The 24,381-nt window shown below is 43.7% G+C and overlaps 1 protein-coding gene across 1 annotated transcript in view; it reads right to left on the minus strand.

The window, feature by feature from the left end:
• Positions 1-871: 871 nt before the first annotated feature.
• tdrd15 (tudor domain containing 15) overlaps positions 872-24,381 on the minus strand; it is a gene marked incomplete at both ends in the record, with an annotated part of 35,770 nt that continues 12,260 nt past the window's right edge. The window contains 2 exons of the mRNA XM_084310802.1: positions 872-2,017; positions 2,438-6,821. Coding sequence (XP_084166928.1) covers positions 872-2,017; positions 2,438-6,821 — 5,530 coding nt within the window. The remainder of the gene's footprint in view (positions 2,018-2,437; positions 6,822-24,381) is intronic.

The raw sequence follows: 24,381 nt of genomic DNA on the forward strand, positions 1-24,381 counted from the left end.
TATTGATATTAAGAGGTGGTATCTTTATAAGACATATTTGGCTTCTAACCTCTCCTGCACAATGTTCTAACGTTCATAGTTCATATTTTATTGTATTTTTATTTCTATGTGCAAATACACTTAAACTAAACTTACATTGTTTAGTACCGGATATGGCCCCGGGCAGTGATTCTCCCTCTGCCATTCCATCACCATCTGTGACATCTGTAGACCAGTTCGCCATTTCGTCACCATCTGCGACATCTGTAGACCGGTTTGCCTTTTTGTCACCGTCTGTAGACCGGCTTGCCATTTTGTCACCGTCTGTAGACCGGTTTGCCATTTCTTCACCATCTGTGACATCTGTAGACCAGTTCGCCATTTCGTCACCATCTATGACATCTGTAGATCGGTTTGTCTTCCCAGCGGAGTCTCCCGTGTCTCCTCCATCAGCCTCTTCCTCATCCTCATGGGAGGGGATCTGAGACGGGACTTTACAGGGGCTCTCTGCTTGGAACCTGGGTGAAAGTACCAATTAGGATCAATTTAGTTAAGTGTATTAAACCTAAAACGTGTAGATAACAAACTTATTAAATTATGTTAAAAATCATAACTTATGTTTCAAAATACCAATTGCTTCAAAATCATGTTTCAATGGATGAATTAATATCCAGTTAAATGTGGTGGAAGTTAAGTCTACATTTATTTCCCCAAATAACAGCATATCAATAACAGCAGTTTTGAACAATGATTATTTCTGCAATAAATACATTTATCTTTTATTCAACTTTTGTATGCATCTCTGAAAGTCTGAATAAATAAATATGCTAATATAATGGCCATTGAGCAATTTGTTTAAGAAATTGCTTATAGAAATAAGAGATTGATCATGTTACCTGATTTTTAGCATGATGTCAGTATAGGTAGCATGTCCAGCATCCACCAGCTCCTTGGCAACATGGACACCATCTGCCACAATGTCCACCTCCCAGTGGGCTTCTGTCACAAAGTCCCTGAAGATGACCTGGAGGTTTTTCTGATACAGACATTCCTGGAAGAACACCACTGCTTCATCTGTCCACTGTCTTTCTGCTCTAACAGGTTTCACTCCCCTCAGGACACACTGGTGGGTCACCTTCGGTTGTCTCGTGAGCTCCTCTGGAAGCCTCTTCAGCTCTGAGCAGTCTTCATACGCCACATCCACATAGTGTCCGTAATCGACTAGGTTTGTGACCACCACTGTTCTGTCGGCATGTGTGACTTCAGCCCGGCACCACTTGTCCTTGGTGTCTGATCTCAAAAGGCAACAGGAGCCTGGGATGAGGTGGGCTTCTGGAAGACAACATGTCTCTTCAGGGAGGTTGTCTAAAATAGTGGACACCGTATTCATTACGATAAGTAAATCCTCCAGGACAACACAGAACTCAGAAGGAGTGGCGACTGCTGCCGCAAAGCCGCAGTAGGCCTGGTCCATATTGACAGGAGCGGGGAAGAGCCGCTGAGGACGGCCAGAGTCTAAGCAAGGCTCTTTTTCTTCAGTCACATGTTGCGTGTCTGCGGGGTGTTCAGTATGTTGCTTTGATGTTGCATTTCTTATTTGCTGAATAAGGAAGAGTCCGTTCATGACAATTTCAACCATCCAGAGGTTCTCATCTTTGGAGTAGGACACGAACACCAGCTTTATGTCCTTGCCTACAATTGGTCTGAGTGTTTCCTGCCATGCTTTGCAAGTGTCTCCCAGGGGGGAACCGAGGCTGTTCCACTTGCACAAAACGGCAAGATCAGGGATTTGTATGAGGTCATGACATAGCTCTCTGAGGTAGCCAACAGTAATGTCTTCTGTGAATCCACGATCTACAAGGAACACCTGGCATTTGCCCTGCTCCACATGCTTAACAACCGCTCTGTGCCACTGGTTGTCCCTGTGTGATTTGATTATGCACTTGAGTCCTTCTTTCATGTCCTCCTCAGCTATCATCTCACACGTGTGTAGATTCTTAGCTATGAGATCTTCGAGTGCAGCAAACATCTCCATGGTCTTATTAACCCTCACATAAAAATCTCCATTATGTAAAACAGATAGGAGTGTTCCATCCTCTGTCATTTGAGCTTGAATAATCGGAGATAGGCTCACATCCATAACATATTTCTTTGCTTCTCCAGAAGATTGAAAGTTAGTTGTACTTGTTGAACAAGGAACCTTAGGAGAACCATTTGTGGTTTGGGTAGCCTTTCTGCTGTGGTGGTCCTTGTGGCATGTCTCGTATCTAGTTGGTGATCTCTTTTGCATGAGCGGTTTACCTGTGGCAGTAAAAACCATGACACTCTCAGATTCAATACTTGTCCAACTCTTTCCCTGTGTGGTTGTGAGGGAGCTTTCATCACAGGGTGTCCATGTCTCCTCCTTTTTAGCTGGACCCACAGGCAAAACAGGGGCCTCTTCTTCTTTTTCACTTACAATGCCATTTTCTGCCGTCATTTCGGGTGCCACTGGAGGAGCTGATCTCCCATCAGAGATTTCAAAGCTAACTTCCCACTGAGCCCCAGACTTAAGGATAAAATCAACCATGAGAGGTTTATCCATCACTGCATCTGTGAAAGAGGCATTGGTCTCATAGAGATTTGTGTCTACTAATGAGCATGGTATGCTCAGTCTTGGCTTGGAGAGATATTCTCCTGTCACAAAGTAAGTCTTCTCTTTCCTCACAATAACCGTGTTTCCGTAGTCCACAAACTCGACTTTAAAACATCCAGCTGCGTCATGGCCTTTCACAACAGCACGGTACAGAGCACCATCCTCTTCGTACTCTGCCAGAACAAGCTCACCGATTCTCCAATCCACTGATGTGTTCTTCGTCAAGGAATCCCTAACCAGCTCCGAGTTGACATCCTCCCCCATCTTTAAGATGGCTTGTTCATCCTCTTGCATTTGAAGGAAAAAGTTGTTGACGGTGTCAACATGGGAGATATAACACAGAGCCCTCAATCCTGCTGTCACGTTGGTGTCTGGCAAACTAGAGAATGTGGGCATTTCAGTAGTGCATGGAGGCTTCTCTGAAGGAGTGCTTAGATCATCCTCAATTTCTTCACCGTTCTCTTCAGGTTTATTGGGAACATTGTTATTTTCATTTGCTTCTTCCATGTCTTGTGTATCATAATATGTTGAGGCACTTGATTTGGATAATTTTGATGATGCTCTGTTACGACAGTGGTGGCTGTGTGTCTTGAAACTTGAATCTTGAGTCTTCATGTGGTTTTGGTTATGAGTCTTGACTGGAGTCTTCTTCACTGGGGTGTTCATGTGGTTTTGGTTATGAGTCTTGACTGGAGTCTTCTTCACTGGGGTGTTCATGTGGTTTTGGTTATGAGTCTTGACTGGAGTCTTCTTCACTGGGGTGTTCATGTGGTTTTGGTTATCAGTCTTGACTGGAGTCTTCTTCACTGGGGTGTTCATGTGGTTTTGGATTGTAGTCGGCTTTGTGCCGTCAACACTCACAACCTTCTCCTTAGGTTTGGGTTTAAGACCGGCCATGAGCTCTTTCACTTTCTCATTAATGTGGAGTTCTCCATCGAACACGTCGATGACAACTGACCCATCTTCACTCTTTCCTACTACAACTGCCCGCACTGGTTTGTGGAGGATGGATCTCTCAAGAAAGTGGTTGACCTCTGCATAGATTTCTCCCTTTGGGACTTGAGAGAGGCTGCACTTCACAGCCTGCATGGGAGTGTAAATCAAGTCATGTGAAACCCCGGGTATAGGCAAGACATTGTTTTTCTCAGAGATGCACGTGTTTCCGTAGTCGACAAAAAACACACTCCGATGCAGAGGTGACTGAACAGGGCATGCCACGCCCCTGTACCAATTGCCGTCATAGAATTTTGCCAGGCACAGCTTTCCTTCGGTAGCTACTGTTGTGTTGGCCTGCAGGATCTTCTGACAAACTGAAACCTTCTCTGCAAGTTCCTCAATGTCTTCAGTGTTTCTGTCTAGCTGACAGTACATCTCCCCTGGACTGGTCATGTGAGTGAAATAGACTTGCTCGTCACTTCCGACGCTCAGGTTGAACGAGGAGTAAACAAAGGACTCTGGACGCACAGAGGAAGGCAGCATCGCAGGGGCCACCACCGCTCTTGCCCAGCCCCGTTCCACAAGCTTCTTTGCTATGCTCTGTTGAGTAGTGCTGTGGAGGTCCACTACATTGCACAGGCCCTTATCTTTCACATACAGTTGCGAAATAACACTACATGTTAGAGCCACGGTCTTGTCTTGCACTAAGTCCTTGAATGAACCGCAAGCTTCTGCGTTCCACTCGCCACCGTTTCTGGGTTCGATCAAGTTGTACAGGCTGCATCTGAAAGCTTGACTTTCCAGTTCAAGGTACTGTGGTAGTATTGTCTGTAGATTGCATACCTTGGTTTGGACGGTCATGCCATAGTCAACCAAGATTACTCCGACGTAATCTTTCTGTTCTCCTGTAATGCAAGCCCTGTACCATCTTCCATCTTCAGGTGACTTGGCAACACAACATGAAACACCAGGCTGGATAGGCACTGTGTGAGTTGTGTAAAAGTGCTGAATCTCATCCATCAGTCTATCCAAGACAGGAACATTGCTTGGCAGCTGGCACCAGAAATCTGATGGAGAGCTGACATGAACGCAATGGGCAGGGATGTCACTACCAGGCTTGAATTTAAGAGCTTTGAATGCAGCCGGATGTTGAGGCTTTGGGGTTTCATTTTCTTCTTGTGTGGTATAGTGTGGTATGTCTTGTGGGATGCCATTGCCTTTTGTGACCTTTTCATTATTCAGCTTGTTTGTATTTTTCTTCATGTTTTCAGTCTTGTGCTGGACAGGCTCAGAGGGAGTGCATTTCAAGTATTCAGCTTGATTTGAAGAGACCAGGAGCTCAGTGATGCTCTGATTGTCGTAACCTCCAATCACATGAAGATCAACAACACATCTGTCCTTTCTCAAGTAGACAACATGGACACGCAGAGATTTGTTTGACACAGTTTGTCTGAAGTAGTTGGTCTTGGCTGTGGTCCAAACATCGTCGTCAATCGGAACGATGTTAGTAAGAGTGCAATTGAGGGCAAATGCTGGTTCGCTGGCAAACTTCTCTGGTATCTTCTTGATCAACATGTGCGGTATTTTTTCAATGTTTCCAAAATCAATGAAAAGCACCTCAGCTCCATATTCAAGAGTGTCTATTACGATCGCCCTGTAGTAATGCATATCATTCTCATACATTGCACAACAAAGTGTGCCCAGCTCAGGATCCTCCAGTACATCTTCATCTAGTTTTACCTGATTGAAGTGTTGGGCCATTTTGTTCATCATTTCTTCAAAGTCTTGATTGCGTTTTTGCGATCTCAACCAGAACTGGTTTGGATTCAAGATATATTCCACATAGCCCTCGAACACAGAATCCAGCTGTATTTCCTCTGCCTCAACTGAATTAGCCAAAGCTTGAATCATGGCAGTCTCATAAAATAAACAGCCACCCTGAGGAAGGTTTTTCTCACTCTCAAACACTGCCTTAAAAGGGATCTCTTGGGTGGGTTCGGGTTCTAATCTCATCAAATTACTATCTTCTGCACTGAGAATCGCAATAGAGTACAGATTCTGGCTTTCAACAAAATCTTTGATTTCAACATTCAAGGCTCCTCCAAGCAAGCCTTTCTTCAGGAATTTCAGTTGCTCGGTTTTCACCGTCTCATCTTGCTCAGTCACACAGGAGAGCGAGCAGGGAAAAGCCATGATGGGTGTTGAGAGGCAACCAGGAGGCAGCCCAAGGACATTCTCAACTCTGACAGATTCACAGAATCCATAGTCGACAAAGAACACGCTTACTTGAGAGTTTAGAGGGAGGAATTTCACTAAGCCCCTGTGCCATTTCTCATCTTTGCCTTTGACTGAGCAGAGTAGACCCATGACATCTGGAGGCTTCTGACTGTGATCTTTGCTTCTGGACTCACAAGCTGCTGCCAACTTCGCTGACACTGCCTGAAGATCTGTTGCCATACTGGTCATCCGACAGTAAAACCTGCCAGGGTTAACAGCAGCAGTTACTATCACCTTGAGCCGTGTCCCTGCGCTCATTTTAGGCCCACAGAATGGCAGAATGTCTTCAAATCCATGTGTTCTGGATGGCTTGAAGGAGAACTCCTGTCCACCCGTCTTTTCAATTAGCAAATCGGGGACAGGTTCAATGCTTTGTTTGATCGGCACCTCTGTAAGCATCTCAACCAAGAGAAGGAATGTGCATGTGTCCACATGCTTCCCAAAACATAGCCTGATAAGATCCATGTTGATTTCAGGGGCTTCCAGTATGAGGACTTTGTGAGGCAGAATGGCTTGGATGAACCCTGTGATACTTCTGCCAATGAGGGACAAGAAATACTTCTCCACTATAGGATCCCATTTGTCTCCAAGCGGTAGTATGTTTGCAAAAAAGCCACAGACTATCTTAGGAGGAAGAGTGAACAAATAGTCTGTGCAGGATGACAAGTGGGAACCGCTGACACTCAGGACATTTCCATAGTCCATGAGGTAAACATCAAACACATCCTCATGTTTGTTCTGAACCCTCCCTCTGTACCAGTGGGCTGAAATCTCGTCTTCTACGAGACACACTTCTCCTACATCCACTGCAGCTTTAATCTTTTCTGTGTTCTTTATTTCCTCCTGCAGGATGTTGTAGTCTAGTTCAGATATAGTGAGATACTGTGCCTGGAAATGGACCAGGGTGGCTTCAGGGTTGCAGTCCAAGTGAGTTAGCTTGAGGTCCACTGGCCACAGAGCACACGGTGCAGATTGGCACGAATCCTCCGGATACCTGCAGATTGAAGTACCTTATATTAGCTTTCAGTTTCAAAACTCTGCAGCAATCTGGAATATTACCAATGAGTAGCAGGGATGGGGGAAGAATCTATTCGCTTAACCTCTTAAGCCCTAGCCATATTTTCAGAAAATTCACCTAAAAATACATACCCAAGTAAATGGAAGATTGCTCCACTTCTACAAAGTCCATTTGCATGTTATTGGTATCTAGGGACATATCTTTTTTTTTTTGATCCACTTTTTCTCCCATTTTCTATATTTTCTCCCATCCCAATTTCGTATCATCCAATTCAACCCTCCCCTGTCACGAACGCTGTTTCTTGCCTCCCACAAGCCGGCTGCAATGTGGACTAAGTCATACATAGCACAAGTCCCCTCCGGTACTTGAGGTAACAGCAGTCGCATCTTTTCACCTGCGCAGCTCGATCTCTCAGTGGCGAGGAGTAACGCGTGGGAGGCTCACGCTGCCCCCGACACTTCCTGATTCTACTGCGCAGGCGCACCAACCGACCTGTAGGAGTCGCTGTCCACAACGCCCGATCCCCACGCATCAGTTTCCCACCCCCTAATACGGCCAATGTGTATTAGTATGAACGACCAGCTAAACTGAAAGCAATGTGGAGCGCTGGGCTCGAACAGGCGAGCCCAGCGTCTCCGTCATTCGTGGCGAGCGCCTTGCCCACTACGCCACGTAGCCGCCCATCTAGGGACATATCTATGGATCTCAGGGAATGTGTTCCCAGTGTCAGAAATAGTGTGTCCGTTACTAGGCTTGAGTAAATTGTAATGAACCAAAGGAGAATATCAACAAAAAAGAAATAATCTTTGACGGTGAATAACACCATGCTAACATTGACCAGATGTGAACGGCAGCTGAGCGCATTCAGCACGTTCTTGAGATCAAGTGTACAAAAAATGTAAGCACATTAATAAATGGCAGATGATTTACAGGGGGGTTTGTAGATACAGTACTGAATTTTGCCATCCGGACACATGCAATCAAGCCTATAAATGACCTTATTTATGGTCAATTCGCACATGGATCGGGCCAAATCTCCTCTTTCCAATGGCAGAGTTCAATCTGGATTTAGTGCCCTGACAGGGCAGCAAAAACTGTGAATGAAATCTACTAAGTACAGTTACTTTTTTGTAATGTAAATAGCTCCGCCATTTTTCATCTGATTGAGCCAGACGTTCACCGAAAGGTAAAGAAACTAACTACGTTCTATTTTATGGCAATAACGTTCAGGTTTGTTCGACCCATGAGATATGATCCCGAAAATAATGTTGAAAAATGATTTCACATTAGACGACTCAAAGTTCGACAGGGGCTGGCGTGAGCTGGGTAGTGTCGTTTTTCGGAATTCGAAAAGCCCCTCGAAAGCCCTGGGTCTCTTCTTTCAAAAGACTACACTCCAGGGCGAATTCACAAAGGGATTGCGTGGCTTTTTCGGACACTATACCGGCGCAAATACCTCTGAAACAGTTTGCTATTCACAAAGCAAGCACAAGGGTGAAATACGGTGGTAATTGCATTGCCATCAGCATTGCGTCTCGTGCGTTGGTGGTATTTGCGGGTATTTAAAGAGGTAATATGGGCGGAACATGACGCTTTCTATGCAAATTTGCCTCATCGCAAGAACACCCCCAATTCACAAAGATTGGCAAGAGATTTTGTGGTAACTAAGATAGGGCTGTACCGAATGTAATTTTTTAACATTCAAAGCTTCTATTGAAGCTTTTTTATCCTCAAAATAAATCCTCAATTTGAATAAAGTAATGTCATCTGGTTAAATGAGTCTTTTTCTTTATTAAATCAACTTTCTTTAATGAATATAACTCATCAGTTTCGTCAACATAAATAATCCAATAAGGGCACGGTTGGTACGAAAGTGATGGTGATGTCTTACTAGTATAATATTAGTGTAGCCTAATCTTTATCTGCAACTGTGAAGAAAAACCCCATTGGTTTAAACAGAATGAATACAGATTTTTTTTTAAGAATTCTATTATTAACACTTTATCTGCCAAGGACGCCTAAACTCGTCATTCCCCGCCATGCTAATTCTGCCAATGACGCCGTAACACGTCATTGAGATCAATATTTCAAAAATCTGTGATCGCAATCATATTTCTCCCCCCGGAGACTTGAGATCTACTGTTGATCCCCTCTCAACTCTCCAACGGTTCAAGAGCGCCATCTGGTGGCCGATCGGTGGATCGCCCAAACCGGAAACGGAAGCTGGTGCTCATTCCAATTCGGTCCGATCACTCGCTAATAGTCCCGGGACTCGAGCTAGACACAATGGATAGCAATCCGTTACCAATAACTCGATAAACAACATGATTTGGACGTATATACTATTATACAACCTGGAGATGGATCGCATATTTCAACATCCCATAATAGGAATATTTTTGCTCCACGCTCATCGCCCAACGCTACGAGGAAGCTACGGTGAGTTTCAGCGTTTTTTTTAACGTGTTCGATACAAACTGCTCTAATGATCATATCACCCACACTAGATGAATCATCTAACGTTGGCCACGGAATTATAAACGACCCCCCCCTCCCCCCCATCCGGTCAACATCAGATGATAAGTAGTAACTTCTAGAAGCACGTCCATTTGAAATGTTTTATCTCGCGCCGATCACTATCAAACTGTATACAATCATCAATATAATGCATTTAGGGCTATAAATCACGTTCTGCAGAAAGCTGCAGAAAACGATAAAAACATACTTATACTTTAGACCGTATTTTAGTATGAATATGTGAATGAAAAAGTATAACGTTGCTACACCCTGCACAATAGATACTTGATGTTGAATGGGCCATAGTAATGTCAATTTAGCAATACAATTTAAAAAGTTATAGCCCTGCAAAGAAGGGGAACTTCTCCATAGACAAATAGAGCTGGCAGAGGATGGTATAATGATGTACATAAGCCTGGCGAAGAAAGTGTTAAACATTTTAAATTCTAATGTTGATTTAGAATTCGAATGTCAACATTATGATCGAAGCATTCGGTACAGCCCTTACTAAGCACATTTATAAAGGGGTGTCATTGCCAGCGTCTCAGGTGATCATGGCAGCAGTAATTGTTGCTAGGCGAAGGCATCGTAATGCCAGGCATGCTCGTGAAAGAATATTTCTAATGAGAATATCACTTTTTGATTTAGGAGAGACCGAAATCATCCAGAGACACAGGTTGCCAGCTCAAGCTATTCTTGATCTATTATATAAAGCACTTTGAACTGCAATCCTTGTATGAAAGGTGCTATATAAATAAAGTTTATTATTATTATTGACTGCATTCACGTTCCAATTGTACCACCAAGCAAAAACGTATTCAATCAACACAGGTAGTGTGCATTACAGGCAGTAATATAATAACGAATGTGGTTGGCAAATTCCCTGGGTCCACTTGCCGTGCGTAATCCTGCCAATGTTGGAGAGGCGGCGTACAATCGGGCTCACATCAGAACGCGCACATTTGATCGAGCGCACATTTGGCATCTTAAAAAGCCGGTTTAGATTAGTGCACTGCAACCTTGCCCAGGCCCGACGGGGCCCGGCCCGGCCCGGCGGGTTCGGGCTGGGTAGGGCTTTTTTTTTAATAAATAATTCGGGCTCGGCCGGGCGCGGGCACCGCAGTTTTTTTATTATCTTTTTTATTGCGTTTTTTTTTTTCAAGTTCAACTCGATTGGTTGTGTTGGAATATAGCCAGTTGGCGAACGTTTTAATTTGTTCTTGGGATGTATGTAGCCGGTTTTGTTAACGGTGTTCAACGCGTTGCTGACGTCGTGGTGAGTGATATGTTTATTATTTGCTGGGTCGCGACTCGCTACCTGTTTTGTTGCTCTGCTCGAAATCTGATTTCTGTTTTCTGTTTGTTTGTTTGACTGAGTAGGCTATTGTGTGTCGTGTGTGTGTGTGTGTGTCAAAGAAGATTCTATAGCCTTCAATACGTTTTGAGGCTGATGTGTGAGTCAGTCTATATAAGCGAGCACTGGGAGAGACGGCATTGCGAAATGCTTCTTCGTTTTGTTTATTTATTACGTTCATATAAAACCGTGTTTCGAATATTTAAAACAAATACAAAAAAAAATTATATTTTAATAATAATAATAATAATAATTTTTTTCGGGTTTTCATGCGGGCTAGGGCTTAAAATATTATTTACAGTCGGGCTTATTTTCGGGCAGGGCCTGAAGTTCAAGGGCTCGGGCAGGGCTCGGGCTTTATTTCAAGGCCCTTGCAGACCACTAGTTTAGATGCCTGGATCATAGCGGTGGGGCAATGCTATATATTCCCCCCAAAGCACATCACTCCTTTGGTGCTGCATCGGGTTAGGTAATCACAATAAAGAGAATAGAACCCCGCACACTCATATGCTCCAGAATAAACTTTTAATTTATAACGTTTCGTCAGGTCCATGAGGAGTAGACGCGGGAAACGCGGCCAATGAAGCGTTTATTCTGGAGTATATGATAATGCGGGTTCTATTATCGTAACTAAACATTAAATACAACTTTCTCGGTGGGGAGGAGACTGTACATTAGGAGGATGTGGGAGAGAAATATACATATGGCGGGGAGAGAATATATACATACGGTGGGGAGGAGACTGTACATTAGGAGGGGGTGGGTGGGAGAGAAATATACATAAGGTGGGGAGAGAATATATACATACGGTGAGGAGAGAATATATACATACGGTGGGGAGGAGACTGTACATTAGGAGGGGGTGGGTGGGAGGGAGAGAAATATAGATATAATAGACAGTCTCCTCCCCACCATATGTATATTTCTCTCCCACCCACCCACCCCCTCCTAATGTAGTCTCCTCCCCACCGTATGTATATATTCTCTCCCCGCCATATGTATATTTCTCTCCCACCCACCCCCTCCTAATGTAGTCTCCTCCCCACCATATGCATATATTCTCTCCCCACCGTATGTATATTTCTCTCCCACCCACCCCCTCCTAATGTACAGTCTCCTCCCCACCGCATGTATATATTCTCTCCCCACCGTATGTATATTTCTCTCCCACCCACCCACCCCCTCCTAATATACAGTCTCCTCCCCACCGTATGTATATATTCTCTCCCCACCATATGTATATTTCTCTCCCACCCACCCACCCCCTCCTAGTGTACAGTCTCCTCCCCACCATATGTATATATTCTCTCCCCACCGTATGTATATATACCGCCATCTTTCTCCCGGGTTGGTGTGATCACATGACTGACAAAGCCGTGCAGCGATAGGCCAGAAGTCAGTTCGATTGCATCCAGGCTCGATTGCTTATCCTGTCTGGGTAGCCCGGATGATGGTTTTTTACATCGAATTGTATACACCGCAATTATGCATCGAATTTTTTGCATTGAATTTTAAACACTGAATTTGTATTTCACATAGGTACATTTGGAGCAAAAAAAATTCAGATACATGTTTTCAAAGTAATTATTTTCAATGCTATAAATTCGGTGTCTGATAAAATTCAAATACTTCTGTCACTCATTTGCTTCCATAGCGGGGGGGGGCATAATCCCACGGGACAATGCATTGGTAACTTGTTTCAAATGACAATATATACCGCTGTGAATATTATTGCACGGATCGGAATATGGGCGTGGGGGCTGCACGATTTTGGGAAATAATCGAATTGCGATTGCGATTAAATTTGCGATTATAATAATAAAAAAAAATTAAGCAGCCCCACAGAGGTTTATTGTAAAATGCGGCTTGCATCTGGCCTACGCGGTGGGTCTTTTCGGGACACCAAGCCTGAAAATGTTTCTTTTTACCTGAGAATCGATACCGCTACCCAACGGTACCTTTTTTTCTGTACTTTACTCTCCCTCTCTAAAGTCTAAACTTCACAACACACAATCTAAAACCCCTTACCTCCCTCTCCCAAACCGATCTTGTATCTCAATGGGACTTCCCGGTTAACACTTTCTATGCCACTCACAGCTTATCTCGGGTTTACAATAGTTACGTTGAAAGCCACTCACGAGATTTCTCGGAATTTTTTTTTTAGCGATCTGAAATCATATTGCATCACGTGAGCCTACCCTAGCCTACCCAAAGGCCGCTGGCGATCAGATGTGAAAAAAGCACCCCCTATCGTCTCCCAGATGACATCAGGGATTTTGGAATGGACTCAATGAAAATGGATTGGGGAAAAAAAATATTCCAGTCCACATTTTCCAGTCCACTGATGCAGCCGGGGTTACCAGAGTTCATTCTGGAGACTGAGCCGCAGCAAGCATGAGTTCTACTGTATACACGTTAGATCTATACACTTATCGATTTTTTCGAATGGTGATCAGGAATTGGAATATACCAGTTGGATACCATCTGATGTCAGGTAAGGAATCTATGTTATCAGTGTTAGGATAATCACTCGTTTTGATGAAGATATAAGCTTTTTTCTGATATGTGCTCCAGCGGTTTCACTGTAAAATCCATGAGGAAATGAAAACGGCTATTATCAGCGCGCGCCTCGAATGTGCGTGCGTGTACGTATACTATTGATCATCTAGCGTTTATTTGAAAATGATTCATAAATAGGCCGACAAATATCAATGTTCTGGAATATTACAGTAAAAGGCAATTATCACAGAATGGGCTGTTTTTTACCTCAAAACGGGTGCTTTTCAAAATGCTCTCAAACGGAAATGAAGCGATAAAAAACCAATCTGCCTTGACAGCACTGACTGGAAAATGATTCTTTGATAAGCGACGGGCAGATTAGACACATAGCCATAATTTAAAACATAGATTAGGCGATATTAACGTTAACATTGGCGCCGATGGTGGCATTCAAGCACTAAGTCGTGCGCCCCCTGGTGGCACTTAAAGTGTTAAACAAATTTTTTTTAAGTAAAAAAAAACCTGCGTTTTTTTTTTTTTTGCTAATTGAATCATTCCTAATCGCGATTTCGATTTCAAATCGATTAATCGTGCAGCCCTAGCGTGGGCGTCAAAGATATTTTGACAGTGATATGAGCGTGCTCCGGGAGAAGTCCCTCCACGCGCGCCGGTCAGATTGTGTGTAAAATGTGTGTTCCCCGTCCCCACACCCGCCGGTCAGGTTGTGTGTAAAATGCGTGTTTTCCCGTCCCCGCGCTCCACGCGCATCGGTCTTGTTGTGTGTAAATTGTGTGCGTGTTCCCCGTCCCCGTGCTCCCCGCGCACCGGTCAGGTTGTGTGTAAAATGCATGCGTTTGTTTCCCCGACAGAAGCTCCTGTCCCTCTCTATCTCTCTCTCTCTCTCTCGCTCGTTCTCTGCCTCTCTCTGTCGACACCGACCCGTTTGAGGAAGTGAAGGTATTTCCACTCACTCTGCTGTTGAGGGGGCGTTAGTTATGCAGATCAGTGCCTTATTCACGTCAGCAAAACAGTCAAATCAGAATGACTTAGTTGAGTTGAGATGGGTTGAGTTGAGAGCCAGATTCCAATCTGGCTTTAAACCACGACACAGCACTGAAACGGCCCTCCTCCGTGTTTTAAAGGGGAACTATTTTACTATTTCTTTCACTATTTGGGCACTTTTACACAATTCCTGAGTCTATGGAAGACCTCTGTAATTATTATAATTTTTTTTTAAATGCATTGTTTTGTATTTCTATTTTTCTAATCAAGTACTCAAAAACAGCATTTTTCTACCTCAAGATCTTAAGCCGTTTTGAGGCTGGGCTCCAACCACTGTGTGGCCTGTAGGGATGGGTACCGAATTCGGTACTTTTGAGGTACCGAACCGAAACACGTCGGTACTACCGAGTATCGAATCAAGTGAGAAACCGATTTTTTTTTTTTTTTTTTTAATGATTTTACTTTTTTTTTAATTTTTTTACTTTTTTCTTTTCATGTCAACGTTCACACGCACAATATATGCTTACCTAGGATTTGACTTGATTCAACAACAAAGCAGTCGGAGCAATGACAAGCCGAAAACTGTCGAAATTGTAGTTATTTGAAGTTTGGATTTTATTTTTTTACGACTGAGGTAGGTAAATTAAATTTCTTGAGACTAAAGTACCGAAAAAAGGTACCGTTGGGTACCGGTATCGGTTCAAATGTGAAAGGTACCCATCCCTAGTGGCCTGGTGCCAACTGCCACACCAACTGCCACATTATTATTAGGGATGCCCCGATCGATCGGCCACCGATCGTTATCGGCCGATAATCAGTATAAATATGCGATCGGTGATAATGCTTTATTTTCACCGATCGTCAAAACCGATCGAAAAACATGATCCAATTCTTAGCGGAAATCTCACTCGCCGAGTTCTGTCTCGGAGCGGCAGTTTGTCTCCTCCTCCTCCTGCCCCTCCCTTACCCATGTAAACAAGCTCGGGCAATAGTCTGCTCTAACCTAGTGCATGAGACCTCCGTGAGCTAACGTTAGCTACCGTTACTGTTTAAACAGAATGACCCAGTCAACTATTCACTTTTAGTTTAATACATGAGGCATTGTTAACGGTATCTAGCCGGCTAGCTACTGATAGCTCCTGATATCAACAAATGCTCCAGCAAGTCTAGTAGTGCATGATAGCTCATGTTAGCTCACTGTTCAAACTAAATAGTTCACTGAGGCGTTGTCTTAACGTTATCTAGCCGGCTAGCAGTAGCTACAGATAGCTCCTGATATCAATGTCTTATAACACTGATTCGATGCGTATTCGAGCTGAGGGCATGTTGAATGTGATCAATAGGGTCCAGCTGCAGCTCCGGAGAATCCTGGCCGTAGCTGGAGGCTACTCGAGTACACACAGACAGTGGAGCTGTTTGCAGATAGCGAGCATTTTGACTTGTTGCGTGGTGGCGATGTCTCGCAGATAATACAACTATAAGTATGATTATATAAAATATATATATATATTTTTTTTTTCAAAAACGATCGATATCGGATCGGTATCGGCCGATATGGCTCAAGACGATCGGCATCGGTGGCAAAAAACGTGATCGGGGCATCCCTAATTATTATGCAGCTGAGAAATCTGACATCACAGATATGCACATTTTCAGATGACTCAGTTCAGTGAGGGTGAATATTGTGAGAGGAGAATTGGAAGAATGCGCCAAAATATGAGAATTAGAGACATATATCCTATTAATATAAGTCCACATAGATAGGAAACAATGCTAAACACTGAAAAAGGCCATTTATAGATAGTTCCCCTTTAAATGACTTGATTTCAGCTGCTGATGCAGGAAACCCATCCCTACTACTACTCCTTGACCTCACAGCCGCCTTTGATACGGTAGATCACTACATCCTTTTAGCTCGCCTCGAGCATCACGTAGGCCTTAGATGCCCTGTCTTAGACTGGTTCCGGTCCTACCTAAGTAATAGGACCTTCTCTGTCCAACTTGGTGACTTCACTTCCTCTGTGGCCCCCCTCACCTGCGGGGTGCCCCAAGGCTCGATATTGGGTCCCACCCTCTTCCTCCTATATATACTCCCCCCTAGGCCAGATCTTGGCAAAACATAATATCTCATTCGATTGCTTCGCCGATGACGTGCAGGTCTACCTCCCCCTAAAACCCACCCAAGGGAAAACATCAATACAACCACTACTTGTGGCGGTTAGGTGGCCGAGCGGAGATTGCGTTCGTCACCAGCCCCGGAGCTGGATTCGCCTGTTCGAATCCAGCTCACAGCTCCGGGGTTGTCACCAGCTTGGCTGGCCGTCTGCACTAATACAATTGGCTGTATTAGAGGGTGGGAGAAGCTGGCGGGGTGGGTCCGGGTCGTTGTAAACAGCGACTCCTACAGTTCGGTCGGGGCGCCTGCTAAGCGCGGATAGGACTCGAGGGGGATAGTGTGGTCCTCCCACACGCTACGCCCTCTCGATGAGAATCCGCGCTGCCAGGTGAAAAGAAGCGGTGATTGGCTGGACGTGTGTCGGAGGAAGCACGTGGTAGCCTCCACTCTCCCAGATGATCTGACTGTGGGGGGTAAGTGCGCAGCGACCAGGAAGGGACTGGGAATTGGCATACGACTAACATTGGGATGGGAGAAAATCGGAGGAAAATGGAGGGGGAAAAAGACCAAAAAATAAAAATAAAAAATACAACCACTACTTGACTGCCTGGCAGAGATCAATTGCTGGATGTCTGAAAACTCCCTGACACTAAACGAAGGGAAAACAGAGGTCATTGTTTTTAATAGTGCCCCCCCGGCCACCCTCATCGACGCACTTGGTCCCCTGGGTCCAAACCTCTCCACCTCTGTCAGGAACCTCAGGGTTATCTTCAACAGCAATTTTAAATTCGACAAACAGGTCAGCGCGCGCCGCGCGCCATAGTCAAACAGTTTTTACCACCTCAGACTCCTGGCGAAGACAAAGGCATACCTCTCCCAAAGTAACCTAGAGACGGTGATACATGCCTTTGTCACCACTCGTCTCGACTATTGCAATGCCCTCTACACAGACATTGACAAATCCCTGCTTCGCCGCCTACAACTGGTGCAGAACGCAGCCACACGCCTCATCACCAAAACAAAAAAACATGAGCACATCAGCCCAGTTCTGGCCTCGCTCCACTGGCTGCCTGTTCGCTTTAGAATAGATTTTAAATTAGCCCTAAATGTTTTTAAATCACTAAATGGCACGGCTCCTCCCCATCTATCCGAGCTCTTGCACCGCCACACCCCCCACCGATCCCTTAGATCAGCTGCTATTGGTGGTGCCTAGAACTAGGCTCAAGACTAGGGGAGACAGAGCATTCTCCACCGCAGCGCCTAGACTGTGGAACAGCCTCCCCCTCAACGTACCAGACCTATCCTCTTTGCTTTACTGTGTCCTACCTGTTTTTAATTTTATATCTTGCATTGTTTTTTTATCAACCTGCCTGTGAAGCACTTTGGTGCCAGCTGCCGCTGCCTGGAAATGTGCTATATAAATAAATTTGACTTGACTTGAGTGAGGGAAGATCTCGTGAACTCGAGACTAGACTGATGAGTCAATATGATAATTAGAGACACAGACCACATTGATATGGAAAACACTGGAAAAGGCCGTTTATAAGACACGGGACCTTTAATAAGACACGGGACCTTTAAGTAAGTAACGACGCCTATGTTCATATCAGTGAGCACAATTTGTAACACAAAAAGAGACGTGTAGCCTATTTATTTATTTAATATTTTATTTATTCATTATATAATTTTTTTTATTTGTTGCCATGCAACTGTTTGTTTGAACTTATGTTAGCCTTTTGCTGTAAAACAAAGTTTTAATATTTTTTTTATCTTACATTTGTTGTTGATTATAAAGTCTATGATTCAGACACATTTAAAACATTGCTGCTGCTGAAGAAATAATATTTATTTATATTTATATAAAGTTATATAAAAGAATAATAAAGCAATGTCGATTCTGTTCTTAATTAATTGTCTTTTTTTCTTGCAAAATAATCAAAAAGAACCGATAAGAGTATCGATAAAGTACCAAACCGTTAAGCAGTATCGATAAGAGCAGTAGTATCGATAAAATCCTAACGATACCCATCCTATACTGTTGTTATATGGTGTTGTGTTTTTACTTACCCTTGATGTTCTGATTCCAGCATGGCAGCAGGAACTGGAAATGCTGCTTCCTGAAAAGAAATGTAAAAATGTAGTAATATCAAGGAAGAGGACCAACTCTACTTTTGCCAGGGCGATGAGAGAAAGGTATGTGGTAAATAATGAATTGCGGTTAATTGCGCATGTGTTAGCAAGCTAGTTAACTAGGAAACTTGCAAACATAATACTATAAGCTATAGCTTTCCGATTTATCTTTGAATGCATATCATGACTTACTTCACACGTTGGCATAGAGGCTATTGAGTGTCAGCATCCCAGTTTTCCCATTCTTGCTGCTGATGCAGGGCTCAACTGTGCGACTAATAGAAGAAGAAGAAGAAGAAGAAGAAGAAGAAGAAGAAGAAGAAGAAGAAGAAGAAGAAGAAGAAGAAGAAGAAGAAGAAGAAGAAGAAGAAGAAGAAGAAGAAGAAGAAGAAGAAGAAGAAGAAGAAGAAGAAGAAGAAGAAGAAGAAGAAGAAGAAGAAGAAGAAGTCTTTATTTGTCATGCAGATTTAACACACACGAACATGCGATGGGCGACTCACAGGAACACACACTCGCACTGTGTCGCTGATGAAATGTTCTATGCACTTCCCATCCCGTCGGCGTGAATACTTTCGGCAGCCCACTTGTCCTTCCGCATTGCTCTGATTGGCCGAGCGCGCGCATGAGCCGCAACGGGCTCCTCAGCCAGGCAGGAATACTAAACTCTGCTTAAAGGAAAACTCCAACATTTTGGGAAATTAGCTTATTTAACATCTTCCCTGGAGTTAGACAAGAAGATACATACCTTTTTTGTCTCTGTGCGTGCATTTAGCTTAGGGAACAGTCGCTCTGTTAGCATAGCTTAGCTTCATCACTGGAAGTGAGGCGGATCCGGAGCCTTACAGTGTATAGTTTGATTGATTGATTGAAAAGTTTATTAACAGATTGCAGAATACACTCCAAATACAACTTCAAAACGTTCATGTAAACATGTTGTGACCTGTGTATTCACCACGTGGAGAAATAAAAAATTGAATTATACAATTACGTTTTATAAGCAAATATACTCTGAATTTTTTTTTGCCCAACCACTACTCTGAGCGCAGCCAGTGATTTCAACGTGCCGCTGTGTTTGTTTACATTCTCATTCATTCAAAAGATCCGAACCGATTGAAGTTTATGGATACCATGACTTGAAATCCTCTTACCTTGACCGGAGCTAACGCAGAACAGGAGGATTGTAAAGCATATATAATGACTTCCTTTCTGGGGTTGTCAAAATAAAAGTGCGACGTTTATAGCAGCGGAAAACGTTTATTTTGTACATTATCTAACGTTAACACGAACCTAAACTAACGTTACAACTAACCTAAAGTTAGTTTAGGTTCGTGTTAACGTTAGATAATGTACAAAATAAACGTTTTCCGCTGCTATAAACGTCGCACTTTTATTTTGACAACCCCAGAAAGGAAGTCATTATATATTCTTTACAATCCTCCTATTCTGCGTTAGCTCCGGTTAGCTCAGAGCGTCCGGTATAACAATATACCAGGGCTTGGATTACTGTTTTCTAAATTGGGAAGGCTTTTAATCGTCAAGGTAAGAGGATTTCAAGTCATGGTATCCATAAACTTCAATCGGTTCGGATCTTTTCAATGAATGAGAATGTAAACAAACACAGCGTCACGTTGAAATCACTGGCTGCGCTCAGAGAGTAGTGGTTGGGCAAAAAAATAGTTCCGAGTATATTTGCTTATAAAACGTAATTGTCTAATTCAATTATTTTTTATTTCTCCACGTGGTGAATACACAGGTCACAACATGTTTACATGAACATTTTGGAGTTGTATTTGGAGTGTATTCTGCAATCTGTTAATAAACTTTTCAATCAATCAAACTATACACTGTAAGGCTCCGGATCCGCCTCACTTCCAGTGATGAAGCTAAGCTATGCTAACGGAGCGACTGTTCCCTAAGCTAAATGCACGCACAGAGACAAAAAAGGTATGCATCTTCTTGTCTAACTCCAGGGAAGATGTTAAATAAGCTAATTTCCCAAAATGTTGGAGTTTTCCTTTAAGCTCCAGGAGAGGAGAGAGGCTGAAAACCCGCAGTTCTTGCCCGACTGATGGGAGCCGAATCCCGGATCCGATTTTTCTGATGAATACCCCGAAAACAGGGAGGTCCCGAACGCAATTTATACAAATGGAAGTATTGATTACGCCGTAACGAATCATTAAAAAAATATACCGTTGGCGCTGGAATATGTTGTTTCTTTACACATATGTTGGATTATGCAATTGGTTTGTCATGACAAACCAATAAAAAAAATCGCGAATTAACCGGCGGCTACAACAACACACAGTAACTACATACATCATTGTTTACAATGAACAGTGGGGCCATCGATACCATTGTGCATTGTTGTTGTTCTTACCTTATCTACGTAATATTAATTGATCCACCCAAACACCTGACTCGGTAGAATAGAATATAGAAGTACTTTATATACCGTGTGTTGTTGTAGCCACCGGTTAAATTAGCAATTTTTTATTGGTTTGTCAACTCATGACCATATGTGTAAAGGCCAGGCCACGTGAGCGGATCGGCGCGGCCGAGAAATCCGCTCTTCAAAGCTTGGTCCGCTCCGCTAATCGCTCATGTTGACCCCGCCCCCAAGTCGCTCTCCGCTCGCTCCCCGCTCACCTTGAATCGAGCGCTCCCCGCTCCCCGCGCCAGATCACTCGGCAGTTTTTTTTTTTTTTTTTTTGGGAGCATGGTGTAAATTAGCTCAAACTACAACAGTCTACACCCCCTGGGCCCCTTAACAATTGTTTGTATTGAGCCGCATTGTAATTGTACCCATTCTGCAATGTTAAATAACGTTGTTTATCCATTCACTAGCTCTACTAAGCGATATAGGCTAGCCGAGCCACAATGCTATGGTCGCTGCCATTAACGTTAGCATGTAAGCTAACGTCAACAACAATGGCGTCGATACTTTTTCTAGGAGTGAGTGAAGGAGGAGGAGTGAAGCCTGAACATGATATCACAGGTTCACCCTTCTCATTGGTTGAAAATGGCCTTCATGTTTGTACATCGCCATCTGTTGCTTTGGCATTGTACTGCATGTATATTATTACATCAGTGTTAAACCACTGTGAGCGGCCTGGAGTGGATTGGAGCGGAGGAGAACTCTCGCTCCGGACGTCGCGCCGACTCATTTTAAAACCCACTCCTCGCTCACGTCAAAACCGGCCGCTCCGCGCCCCGCGCCGCTCACGCTCCGATCCGCTCACATGCACTGGTAAAGGCACAACATATTCCAGTTAACGGTATATTTTTTTAATGATTCGTTACGGCGGTTTATCTTATCGGGAGGGGAAACCATTGCGAGCAGGGGGAGAACATGCAAACTCCACACAGAAAGGATTGATTGATTGAAAACTTTATTAACAGATTGCAGAATGGGTACAGTACAGCCCAATACATACAATTGTTAAGGGGATGTAGACCAGAGAAAGACTTTCGTCTTGTTTACATCAGGGTCCCCCATTTTCTCCAGGGCCCGGGAGATACCCCATCGTCAAATGTATATACTTCTTTTCTGGACTCTTTTCGTATCACAAACAGTACTGTATTTGCAAATCTGGTATGTCATAAATGTATAGCTGTAGCAGTACTGTATCTGTATGTCATATGTTACGATGAATTGAAAATGGGGGACCCTGATGTAGGGGTGGACGGTATAAACGGTATACGGTATAAACGGTATGAATTTGCTCTACGGTATGGATTTTGACTATACCGTCTAAACCGGTAGTGCAGCTCTAAAATACCAATGACGTCATGTAACCACAGCGCGACTATTTCACTCGCATTTGCCCCTAAAAATAGATAGAATTAGTCATAGATAATAGATATGTGCGAACTGGAAAAAGTTATTTAGGAGGCTTCGCGCAGTGGGCGTGCCAGCCCCTACCGCACGCATGTAAACACGGATCTAGTAGTCTAGTGGGACGGGACACGGGAGCTCAGCTGTCGGCGGCGTCTCCCTGAGCTAACGTTAGCTTAGCTACCGTTACAAAATGACCCAGTCAACTATTCACTTTTAGTTTAATACATGATGAGGCATTGTCTAACCGAACGGTATCTAGTCGGCCAGCTACCGATAGCTCCTGACATCAACAAACGCTCCACAAAGTCTAGTAGAGAGAGACGTGTGTGTGCTACCTGTTAGCCGTTAGCTCACGTTAACGCGAGTTAGTTCACCGTTCAAAACGAAATGTCCCATTGAACTAAATAATTCACTGAGGCGTTGTATTAACGTTATATATCCGGCTTAGCCGGATAGCTCCTGATATCAATGTCTTATAACACTGATTCGATGCGTATTCGAGCTGAGGGCTTGCTAACGTTATTCCAATATAATAGGGTCCAGGTGCAGCTCCGGGGAAACCTGGCCGTAGCTGGAGGCTACTAGAGTACACACAGACAGTGGAGCTTGTTGCGTGGTGGCGATGTCTCGCAGATAATACAAGTACAAGTCTAATTATATAATATATATATTTTATAAAAAAAAAAAAAAAAATTATATAAAATAAAAAAAAATTTTTTATCAAAAACGATGATACCGTGATATATACCGTTACCGTCTATGCTTCAAATTATACCGTGATATAAATTTTAGACCATACCGTCCACCCCTACCCTGATGTAAACAAGACTAAAGTCTTTCTCTGGTCTGCATCCACTTAACAATTGTATGTATTGAGCTGTACTGTACCCATTCTGCAATCTGTTAATAAAGTTTTCAATCAATCAATCAATCAATCAATCTGGGTAACTGGCAACACGGCAACCTGGTCCCCAAGCGGGAATCGAACCCAGGACCTTCTAGCTGTGAGGCGACTCTATTTAAACGACCACATCAAACAAGAGGTGGACGCGGGCAAATACTGCGGCATGGTCATGCTGGACCTACAAAAGGCCTTCGACACTGTCAATCACACCATTCTGATTGACAAGCTAAAAGCAATTGGTTTTGATAGTCTATCAGTGAGCTGGATGCAATCCTACCTGGAGGGGAGAGAGCAGATGGTGGAGGTAAACGGTACCCTATCCCCCCCCCTCACAGTAAACTGTGGTGTTCCACAAGGAAGCATACTAGGTCCGCTACTGTTCCTAATTTATGCAAATGACATGTCGTCAGCTTGTGACTGCAACTTGTTCCTGTTTGCGGACGACTCAGCCCTGCTGGTCTCTGACAAGAACAAATTACAGGTTGAAAAAACCCTCAGCTCAGAACTAAGCAAAATCTGCATATGGCTCGCTGATAACAAACTATCATTACACATGGGCAAAACAGAGTCCATTCTCTTCGGTTCAAATAACAAACTCAGCAAGACCGACGGCTTCTCAGTTACAGTGGGTGACAATATTGTCACAAGGAAAGAAGATATTACCTACCTGGGTTCCATCCTAGAGGCAAATCTTTCCTGTGACAAAATGGCATCCAATGTAATAAAAAAAGTCAACCAACGAACTCGTTTCTTGTACCGGATCTCCTCACTGGTAAACAAGAATACCCTGAAGACTCTAGCAGGAGCACTCATTCAAGGGTACTACGACTATGCTTGCACCTCATGGTACCAAAGCACCTCAAAGGCGCTAAAAACAAAATTACAAACATCTCAAAACAAACTGGTCAGACTACTGCTTGACCTTACTCCTAGAACCCACCTCACCCCTGCCCACTTTGACAACCTAGGATGGCTTAGAGTAGACGACAGAGTACAGCAACTTGCAATGGGCCTGGTCTACAAGATACACTACACGACCAAGGTACCCATGTACATGACTAAATACTTCCCAAAGGTCAGTGAATACCACGATCACAACACCAGAGGGAGCTCCACAAATCATGTTAAACCCAGATTCGGCTCAAACAAGGGACTAAACACGTTTCGCAATTATGC

Source organism: Notolepis coatsorum (genome assembly GCF_963971535.1).
Source record: "Notolepis coatsorum genome assembly, chromosome: 1".
Classification (NCBI taxonomy): Eukaryota; Metazoa; Chordata; class Actinopteri; order Aulopiformes; family Paralepididae; genus Notolepis; species Notolepis coatsorum.